Genomic DNA, 11,159 nt, shown 5'->3' on the forward strand with positions numbered 1-11,159 from the left:
GCCAAATTATTTAAATCGGTCATTATCGGAATCAATGCATGATCGAAAGACGAAAATGCATGCCGAATGTCTTATATTGATTGGATAAAACTCTTTGCACTGTTTGTATATTGCTAGAAGTTACTTTGCGGTTTGCAGTCAGCTATACAAGACTTTCTACTGATAGCAAAGAAAACGTATGTGGAATGCGTAATACAGTACTCCGCAGATTCAGTTAGCCTGTTCCAGGCTCTCGATAGACCTCGGTAGTCCCCCTCGCTTTTTTCCTCGCTTGCCCGCATTTTTCGCTCTCAGCCAACTACCTAGACTTTCTCAAAGTCCTTCGACGGGCGGGTTAGGTAAGTGATCACGTACTTCGTCACTCGTGGTCGTCGCTTCGCGACGCTTTTCGGCTCGCCTATAAAGGGCGACTTGAAGCAAGTCTACCAACTACCGAAAGCCTGGAACAGGTTTCAATCGAATCCTTGAAAGACTCTTGAAAGTGTCACAATTCACGTATTCCTCTTTACGAAACTATAGCCATAGCTTTCAGGTCTCAAAAACGTCGACGTCCATATTTACAGTATATTTGGCACTTTGAAAATGCGCCAATACATAACGACCAAATGGCAGCTTTCTCAGAAACTGCGAAAGCAGAAACTGTTTGACAAAAGGAACAAATCTTCGGTTAAGTTTCATGACACGTTTCCTTGGCATGCGGTGACAGATTAAAGATTTTTGTAGAGACAAGCTCGTCATGAACACAAGTGCGAGATGTCGAGTTACTTTCCACTCATTACGATAGAGATAGCCTTAATTCTCTTTTTAAATTTTAAATTTTTCGTGTTTTATTCCTTACTCTGCACGCCATGTAATAATCTGAATGATAAATTTCAATTATATATATAAAGTTTTGTCTTTGAAAAAACCCTTCAGTAAAATATAACAAAGTTTGTTTATGTAAATAAAGCGTGTATCGTTACTTTGGATAGATGCCCAGACCAGAAGAGCCAGAAGACAGATCCAAGAGGGGGCGTGTAAACAAAATTATGGCCTTGAATGGTCACAACACCAGATAACGATAAGCGTCGAGCTCATTTTACAAAATAACTAAAACCCCAAATGTAGTAAGCAATAACCAAAAGCGAAACGCGGAGATCTGCGAGGAACTGTACCTTGTGTTTCGGTTGCTTGAACCAGCTGGTCTTTGAGCTTCTAATATCTTCGAGTTCTGCTCAACTTAATATTCCAACTCATTCTAAGGTAGGTTTGTAAATGTCAATACATTCGTGTCTAGTCCCTATACCGACTGTACTGCACTTCGATGTACTGCTTCTACGTCAAACGACAATACAGTTGGACCCATTTGCATTAGCAGACCAGCTATACAGAAACACTGAAGACGATTCGAGTTAATGTGTAGTGTTTCACTAACTTTCTCAGGAAATATCAAAAAAGCACAATATGGTTCCTTAGTCTTACCCTTGGGGACAAGTGGCAGAGTTTGAAGTTGCATGCAAAACAACCTGAAGTCTAAAAAGGTTACATGTAAGTGCTTTAGTGCTAGCCACAAAAGATCAAGCCAGCTCTAACTTTGTACCCATTTAATGAAAAGGACATATTTTTTTTAAAAAAAAATGTCGACAGCTGCTTACAAACAGACAATTGCATGTCGATCACAAAATCCCTTGATTTTAAAATTTTGCGATAAGAGTAGGGTATTGATAGTAAAAGATTGTGTTTATTTAAGATCGTGGAGAGGGGCAGGTCACGGTATTTTTTTTTTTCAGTGATTTTAACATTATCGAATCGTCACGTACAATTCTACAAAGTCATTGCATCATGATAATAGATTTTGTATTGCTAATACAATGACAAACTGTCTCCTAAATTCGAAATCATCAATCTCACTTGGTCGATTCTTAAACTTATCTCTGTCTGTCGCCTCTGATCTGTAACGCCGGTACTTCGAATCCTGAAAAGCGGAGATTGAGGAGAACTGCAGTCGATCTGAATAATTTAAAAATCTGAAACGCACAGATAAGCAACTGTTATGCAACTATGTATAATTTTATAAAAAAAAACTACTTAAACAGGTTTTGTTATTGTTGTTGTTTTAAAATTTCTAATTATTAAATATATATTATATCGGATGATTGCCAAGGAAAAAAAATCGCGTTCGTTTTTCCCTTCGACCCTCCGCTGCTTTCGCCAAGATACAAGGAAGCAATACATGTTCTATCTATTTAGTCAAAACTAATAATAATAATAATAATAAAATAATAATAAAAACTTACAATATTTACTGTGACCTTTGAAATAATCAGAAAAGTTATTATTAAAAATTATTTTTTTTATGCATCCTCCGTTACTCCAATCTAAAACACACCGCATAATCCTCCACTTTGCTCCGACGAAAGGGCTAACGCTCGCGAGTCGCGCGTGCCGCCCTAGCTCTTCGCTCGCGAGTCGCGCGTGCAGTCTTCTCGCCGCATTAGCTCTTCGCTCGCGAGTCGCGCGTGCCCCGTTATATCGCGCAGTGCCCCAAGGTGAGCCTGCTCGCAGGCTAAAGCGTCAGCTATATAGCTTTTCAAAATTCGATATGGCGTTTTAATTACATTTATCAACTTTCAGTTGATAATCAACTAAGTGCCGGTTTACACGTTACGATTTGTCGGCTCGATTTGTTCCAAACAAATTTACACGCTGCGATTCATCGGCCGGCTTTTCTTTGCCTATTTAAATTGAAAGGATGAAAATCGGTCCGATTTCCAAAATCTTCGACACTGCAACAGATTTTTTAAGAAATCGGGCCGATTTTTAAATCGTAAATCAAATCGTAACGTACACAGTACAACCGTTTCTTTTAAACTACATGTATTCTCTTTGTTCTAACAAAATGAAGAGTCTGTGTCATACTAGTCCTCGTTTTACTAATCATGACTAATCCGCGGTTCAACAGTCCTATTTCTTTTCATTTTACTGCTCCAATCTAGTCCGTTGTCCATTCGCAACAAGTCCAGTCCCGTGCTCCAATCGCGGCATCTTTTAAAAATAATATATGCCGTGACGACAAAGCCCAAAATATCAGAATGTCACGCAAAGTTTGTTTTGAAGCAACAACGATTGTTTCTGAGCGAAAGTTTTCCATATATTCCTGAAAACGAAGAACTTTTAAATCGAACGTGAAACCCAAACCGTCAATTACTTGTTTAGTTTGGTCGGACTGCTGTAAAAATTCTTCCACGGAATCGTGCAAATCAGGAATGAACTTACGAAAGGAATCGTTTTCGTATGTACATGTGTTGTTTTGAATTTCACGCGAAGACAGGTTCAAAGCACGATTTTGTATTTTATGTCGTATCTCCCGGGAATTCTTCACTAGCGTCAATATCATAAAAAAATTACCTGACAGCAACTGTATGTGTACCATATTCAGGAATTGAGGTAAGCCTGTATTTTTGTGATTTTCGAATATTCCTTTTTACGTGCAGGATAACTGTCACCTGAAAATTGTCGCTACAATCGAAACTTTTCTGTTTAACACATACATATTTAAAACATAGTCTGATTTGAACGCTGTAAAAGCGTTCACGCTGTCGTTACGAAAACCCGAGACCGGATGAAGACGACCAACTTTGCTTGAATGTTTGTGAGTGTATTTTATCAAAAAAACGGATTCACCGTCAAGAAATGACATGTTAATATAAGCCCTGGCGGATCACGAAGCAAATTTCGTACAAATTTTATTTTTCTTTTAATAGTAACAATTATTCTATACAAATTACTTTAATGTGTAGTCGAAATTTCTTGAATTTATTCTCAAAAGAAATAGAACACTTTAGCTGTTTTGTTCTACTTCATAAATATTCATTACACATTCTCACCACATGCTTAAGAGCGCGGAATTGTGCACGTAATCACGTTTGGCGGGTGTCACCGAGTGCACGATAAGTTGTCTTATAAACTGAGATCATACCCTCCCTTGGTAATGTTTATTCAGGGAAAAAAAGAAAAAAGACTCCTAGTCGCAGGTGTAATGTGTTCGAGAGTGTTAAAAATAATTCAGTGTTTGTTCCAGCAAATATTGCAGCTTTGAACAGAAGTGTCTTTCATTGTTATGAAAGTTGGCTCATGGAAATAAATTATGCGAGAAGCAAGGGGCCAATTACACCGTAATGTTTAAGTTTCGTGTTTCGTAGCCATTTCGTTTGCTCGTTAAAAAGTACACGGCGGAAGAGACAACGTTAAGTATATTTACATAAACACTCTTGATCATACAATAATTATGCAGTTCATTGTTTGTCTCAGTAAAAAGAAACACGAAATCTATGACGAAATTGAATCGTTGCGCACGTGTGGGTCCGGCAGGGGTAAGTGCAGCGAAAAATTAACAAAATGAAAAAAAAAGCAATTAAAAAAACAACAAGAAAGGGGGGAAAGTAGGGAGGACAACTGGGAAAGATATTCAATTTTGGAACCCAAAAACATTTTTGAATGTTCAAAAACAAATTGTAAAAGGACGATCACACAACTCGGTGAATACGCGAAAACGTTCTTGGCTTAATGGCCTCAGTAAAATGGCGATAAAATAAGCCGCAAAAAGTTAAACGTTAACTTGTTTTCTTCAGGTACTTATGGAAGAATTGTCCACATCATTCCATTTCTTGTCAGAGAACGACATTAACAACAATATGTACAACTGCAGCAGCAACAACGAAATAAAGGGAGTGACTAAATCTCTGTTAACGGATGCCTTTTTCCAAAGTGTCCTTGGATCAAGAGGAACAGTAATTTCTTGGAAACCTTTTGAGGTGTGAGCTTCTTTGAAAGCTGGTTCCCTTTCTAATCTCAGTTACGTAGAAATTAGAGTGAGTAAGTAAAATGAAAACCTAGACATAAGATAGGCATAAAGGTACTGCACCAGCGTATGTCATCTTGCGCTCATGCTCAAAAAGACAGCTTGACGGAAAGAATCTCACAACTGGACAACTGGACTTGTGCAGTCCACACATTTAGCCTGCGACAGGCTTCCTAGTCGGTCTGATTAGTGAGGTATAGGGTGGACATAAATCGGCAAGTGGTGCGACGGAAAGACGATCGCAGAACTCGCTCACCTCGCTCCGCTCCCGGTTTTTATTTCCCCTCTTAACCCCACAAGGTAGCCTGCATGTTTGCAGGCTTCCACACATTAGAATCGGAGGTCTGCTTGTGAGCCTCACTTGGGCCCTTGGGTGTATTGTTCTTAAGTAAGAAAAGTTACTCGCACAAACGCGTACCATTTTACACTCGGCCTGAGTTCCTTCGGCAGAAAATTTAGCGATTTGTGCAGCTGAACGCAGCTACATGTGTGTGTAAAATGGTAGCTTTTTCCAAAATTATAAAATGCCGACGGTTAATGTGCCCTGCTGTCAACATACTAGTCGCTATAATTACAATTGTTTTCTTCTCATCATGCTTAGGTCCCATGTCAAAGGATTGGCCTTACCACTACGTGCAAGGCGACACAAAGCGATGATCGAATGATTGGTCACCGAGGCTTCGAAATCAGTTACACACCGAGCTATGGTAAGCCGGACCATCATTGCCTTGTTTTGTTTTTCGGATAACATCCTCGTGGTTAAACAAAAACACTTCAATACCTGATTAGCATTCATCGGCCTTCCAAACAATCAGCAAGACCTAAGTCTTTCAGCTAGTTCTCTCGATCTAAAGGTTTTGTAACTCAGTAAAAAGCTACCTCTTTGACAAGTTCCTGTCACTGAGACAGTTTTGCCGTTTACTCGGTATCAATAAATTTAAACTCGTTTAAGCAATGACCCAACATGCAATTATATCCAGGACTGTGTGTATTGAAAAGATTAATTTGCTAAGATCTTTTCTCTGATAAAAATTGTTTTTGATCGCCATTGTGATTGGTTAGCCGGAAAACGCTCGACCCCAGTTCCACGCTTTCATGCGTGCAGAATTTCAAATGCCTCGTTCAGTTTCAACGCGGCCAAAAACACATTGACGCTCCCAATGACTTCTTTAGATTGCGTAAAAGCACCATAATAACACTAAAAAGAGATAAGTTTTAAGCCAGAGAGCATCCGAACACAGCTTTACGCAGTTGCATCGCATTCCCTGATTCTGGCACATAGCGTAGTCAAAGTTGACTGGCATGTGACTTGATGTTACAGGTCACATGCCCAGACACTAATAAAAGGATTTTTACCAAATGTTCTCTCCCGAGTATCCTGTGAACAGGCTAGTGGGAGTGTATAAGCCCTCGGATTTGTTGTAGCCCTCACGTTAGAAACCCTTTTAACAGGCTACTTCCGAAAGAGATTAATTTATTTTTACCACTGTCAAAATTACAGGTGGGACTGCAACAAAAACACTGCGCGTGGTAGCGAAGTGTAAACCGCTGGCTGCCAGGTTTGTTGATATCTTTGGAGATTGGATCAAACAACAAACAGGAGAAGTGAGCCAATATGCCGAGATGTTCCGGCATGTGTCATATTTCAGGTTAGCTGCGGTTGGCTGACTATAAAATAAGATTAAAGAATGTTACTTTACTAATTACATTCAGCTGTAGCAATACAGATATCCTTGTAAGACACATTATTGTTTCTCAATTTTAGGAAGTCAGATGTAAGAGAGATAAGAGTGATGAGAACACGTGACCAGAGGTTTACGGACATTGCACCAAAGGTTTATCATACCGTTTGTAATCCTTCCAAGGTAAAGCTACAAGTTTGTGTTATTCCTTTCACTTCGACCCAAAACTAATCCAGCGAAGCCGGGAATGTGAGAAACTTGCGGTCCTGAGGTTGACAATTGTATCTATTCTGAAAGTTTTAGCCGAAGAAAGCAAAACTAAACACATAGGGTCCACATGCATTCTAGAACAGTCATGTGCTTGTTTTTACCCTTTTTGGGAAGGTTTTCCAAAACTCTTTACATATTCTTCAAATCTTTGCTTGCTCGCTTTCTTTTTTTTGCATCTATCAGTCTGAGAGTTTTAACTGGCTGCCTGGCTCCACTAGCCCCTATGGTTATTCCAGGCAGTATTAATCTTTTCGTGTAAGTGCAAGAGTACATTAAAGGTTGTTGTTGTTGTTGATTTAATCTGGAGGATGAAAATCTTAACCCACTAGCTCCTCAATAGTTTTTGCGCGTAAGCCGTTGCTTAGAGTAAGTATTCCGTTGAGTAAGCCATGCTTTTTTGTCATTTTCAACCCGAAGAAGTTCGAAGGTTGTCGTTCGAAACGTCTTTTTACAAGTTTTATTGTGAACTTTGTTTTACCTTTCATACTCAGTGTCAGAAATATTTCAAGAATTTGTTATGTCTAATCCTGACTGCAATTTTAATATTTTCACTCTAGTACTTATTTACCTATTCTCTTGTGTTATCATCCACAGGAGGTTTTCGTTATCGTCATGGAGGATCTTACAGGTCACGTAACACACTTCAATACCATTGATATTGCACCGCAGGTCTGGAATCACGACGATATAAAGGTTAATTAACAGTAACTTAACGGTATTGAAAAATTATCTTCTCAATCGATGACAATTATTACTGACGAAGGTACGTGAAGGGAACCTTCCTTTATTGTGGCTAATAAGCGGGATCCTGCCACTTGTACGACCTTCAGTGGATCGAAGAGATAAAGTGTGAACGTGAATCTTACCAAAGAAAATTTTTTAAAATTATTTATGTGTGCTTTTTCCAAACGCACGCCACTTAATGCTTCCAAACCTTTTACATAATATTGTGGTTTCTTCTTTTAGTGGTTTGATTAAGTGTTTTGTGTTCATCTTTTATCTTAACAGATTGTGTTGCGAGATATCGCCCGTTTTCACAGCATCCACCTTGATGACGTCGCGCGCCTGTCATCAGAGCCTTGGATGTGCTTGTACAGCGGCAGTGTTATGAAGGCGCTCTCTGGATTTTGGCGGGCGCTTTTACATCAGAATCACGTGTCATTTCCTGATCTGTGGACAACAGAAAGGTAAATGGGCCAAAATAAAGCCTATACAAACAACCATAATGATAACTTTAGAGCCTGTTTTTCATTTACCGTTGTACCTCTCTTAGCTGTTGTTACAGTATGGTAAGGTACGATGTCAGTAGAGATCTCGTTTAACTGAAAATAAAAAGGTCATAAATTTATCGCTCAACATGCATACTGCCGTTCGCATTCTCCATTTTGCAATCTCCACACAAACAACAGACGTTTTCCCATGGGACGGACTAATCTCAGCCAATCGGAAATTCGCGTTCGCTGGCGAACGCATAATTCAAAAAACCCTATCCATTAGAGCAGGCGGGACCTCAGCCCGACTCCTCCCCAATTCCCTCGCGGCTCGCTCCAAATTCTTCGCGGCTCCGCGGTTCCCTCTCTTTGCCGTTCGCCGGCCCGTCTCAAAGCAAGCACTCGCACTCGAATCCCGCCAGCTACGCAGGCTAGGCTCGGGGAACTGGAAACGAGTTCTGTTTTGTGTAATCTCGATCTCTCGTGGTTATATTAAAACCGCAACATGAGACAAATGTGTACGGTTTGTAGTAAAAGTATATACCTGTAATTTATAGTTCATAATATCTTTGACTTTCTACCATTGTTTTCCTAAGACGCGCGGGGCGTTTTGGGCCTTGAAGCGTAATTATGATGAAATGTAATGTTTTTTTATGTCGTTTCCTTTTCAGGACGAGACTTGTAAACAGTTTTATCGACAACTTGGATCGTGTTTGGCAAGTGATCGAATCTTTTCCACGAACTTTAGTACACTATGACTTCACTCCAAGAAATGTTTGCATTCGCAAGGAAGAGATTGCGATGGACGATAAACAAAACAACCATTTCATTACGGATAGCAAATTAAGCCGAATCTCCTGTATCTACGATTGGGAGATGGCGACAATTCATGCACCACAACATGACGTGGTTGAATTCCTTGCGTTTGTGCTCCCGGCTAAATGTGACGTCACGACTCGTACGAACTTTGTGCGGTTTTATCAAGAGCAACTGGAGACGTTCAGCGGAAGAACTTTTGACTCTGAGCAATTCATGGAGGTTTTTAAGGCGGTCTGCTGTGTGTATGCATTACATCAACTGTCCTTGAAGACCATCACACACTCAGTGACACGCTTACCGTACTTTGGAAGAGCCATGCAGTCACATATGGGATTTTTGGAGGACTTGGAAGCGAAGGGTTGCCTTGAGAGCATTAATAATGACCCTCTTAAAGACTCTACTTTGCATTTTAAAGAAATCAATTACCATCAAGGAGAGTCATTTTTTAAAGGATTGCAAAATGAGGACCTCATTAAAGAACGAGATAATCTCGTACCCATAACTCACTCTGTCTAACGCTGAAAACGCTTGGCCTTGGGAGATCTGGATACCAGATTAAGAAAGAAAAACTTTTACATAAAAGTTAACACTTCTTGTTTAGTATATCTTTGCTCATGCCGGAGCCAATGATGTTATCAGAAATAGTAATAATCTACAGTTTTTCCATCTATGAATGTGTGAATGGTGGTTTAAATTAATAGCTGGGAAATGTGAACAACGGTGATCCGAGGTTTAAACTGATGAGGCATCTCTCGCCATTCAGGACCCTCTTAACGCTACACCTCCCTCTTTGTGCAAAGAAAAAAATGTCAATACGCTAAACAGACATCTTGCATTTCTTTCTTAAAAAATAACATCGTTCACATTCATAAGTTATCAAAAATCTCCAAGAATGTCAAGTAAAAATTGTTTACAGGTAGTCTTCCTCTGTGTATCTTCTCGCTGGCCTACTTTGCATTCAGTCCCGCTAAGTTACAGGGAGATTCAGTGGTTGCATGCGGAGCTGCTCCAAGCAAACTTTCAAGTAGCCACAGCTCATGGCTGCAATTCCAAAACTTACGGGAGCTTTAAGAAAAAACGTGTTGGAAGATACACAAGCTACTATTTCAGAATTCACGAAATAATTTTCTTTTTGCTGTCGATCTCCAACTCTCCCCCATGAACTAATGCTACAAGGAGACTTTGCGCGAAAGTTATGGTTAATTGGCATTATCAATTATTCGGAGAAACGAAATTAGCAAAGTAATTGAGTCATCAAAATTCTTGAATAAGGAAATAACTCACTTCTCAAAGGGGGAAAATTGTGTTGTTTGGGTTGGGAAGACCAAAATGGCGCTGATATGGCCATCATGACGTCATGCGCACGTCAAGAAATCGCCTCAGGCTTCGCGCTTCTCAATCTTGCAACGAAACCAGCAAAGAACACCAAGAGACTGGGTTCAAGGAAGGCCGACGCGAATCCTTCAGTCGGTTTGAATTGTGCGGTTCCTACCATACAATAAAGAAATCAAAGTTAAATCTGTTAAATTCAAAATTCCACGGGCTATAAGGCTGCAAGAAATTGATATGTAGAAAGAAACGATGGTATGTGTTAAGCTGACACCAGCTCCTCTGTATTTAACTGGTTAACGCGAAAATTAATAGTAATTAGTAATCAAAACGTCATCATCGACTCCAAAATAAATTAACACTCTTGTGTGTAGCCTGAAAAAAAGCAAACCTACAGTGTATATCTACCTTTCCCTTTGCGTCGCAAGCTTCAGTAATATGCGATTTTCAAAGGCTCGTGTGTTGGCGCATTTGAGCGCTGTGTTTCAGTACGAAGCGGTGCTTTAACACAAATCCACAATGGATGGTAAAGCTCCATTTTTCGGCGCATGGCCTAGTTTTATCCGAACTGATGTAAACTGCTTCATAGATCGGCAAGCGTTTTGCTGTGGACAGCTCACAGGCCGAAAATACTGAACGATCTGCTGGCCGTGGTAAGTTCAGCTTCATATGAATTTGTGATTCATTTCCCTACGCGACCGTGGCATTATTCAGGTTGCAGTTGGTCTCTTTGGTGAATGTCTCTGAAGGTGGATTTTTCGGCCTAGTTTTTTCATTTAATAATAAAAACCAGTCAGCTCAATTTCTACAAATTTGACTCCATTTTTTAAGCAAACGAGTGCGCGGCTAAAAATCGCCTAACAGTGATAAAAATCGTGCATATTTTCATTCAAGCTGCGCGCGATACAAACAAAGCAAAGAACTATAGAAGAGTAATCGGAGCGCGTTTCAAATTCTAGAATCAGATCCCACTGCTCAATCAAGCTTTGGTGGTAATGCCCCGGGGGT

General features: G+C 39.9%; 1 protein-coding gene across 3 annotated transcripts; it reads left to right on the forward strand.

Moving 5' to 3' along the window:
* Window positions 1-957: 957 nt before the first annotated feature.
* LOC144641508 (uncharacterized) lies at window positions 958-9,835 on the forward strand. Of its 3 annotated transcripts, XM_078500518.1 has the most exons (9): window positions 958-1,242; window positions 1,423-1,527; window positions 4,611-4,793; window positions 5,442-5,547; window positions 6,342-6,489; window positions 6,606-6,705; window positions 7,387-7,485; window positions 7,801-7,979; window positions 8,675-9,833. In XM_078500518.1, exons 3-9 carry the CDS (start codon window positions 4,617-4,619, stop codon window positions 9,336-9,338), a joined length of 1,473 nt encoding a protein of 490 aa, XP_078356644.1. In that variant the 5' UTR covers window positions 958-1,242; window positions 1,423-1,527; window positions 4,611-4,616; the 3' UTR covers window positions 9,339-9,833. The 3 variants fall into 3 exon arrangements, with proteins under 3 accessions (XP_078356644.1, XP_078356646.1, XP_078356645.1); XM_078500520.1 differs by lacking the exon at window positions 1,423-1,527 and having other exon boundaries at window positions 1,120-1,242; window positions 8,675-9,835; XM_078500519.1 differs by lacking the exons at window positions 958-1,242; window positions 1,423-1,527 and adding an exon at window positions 3,047-3,426.
* Window positions 9,836-11,159: the final 1,324 nt, after the last annotated feature.

The sequence above is a fragment of the Oculina patagonica genome, chromosome 2 (assembly GCF_052425735.1).
Source record: "Oculina patagonica isolate OP01 chromosome 2, crgOcupat, whole genome shotgun sequence".
NCBI lineage: Eukaryota > Metazoa > Cnidaria > Anthozoa > Scleractinia > Oculinidae > Oculina > Oculina patagonica.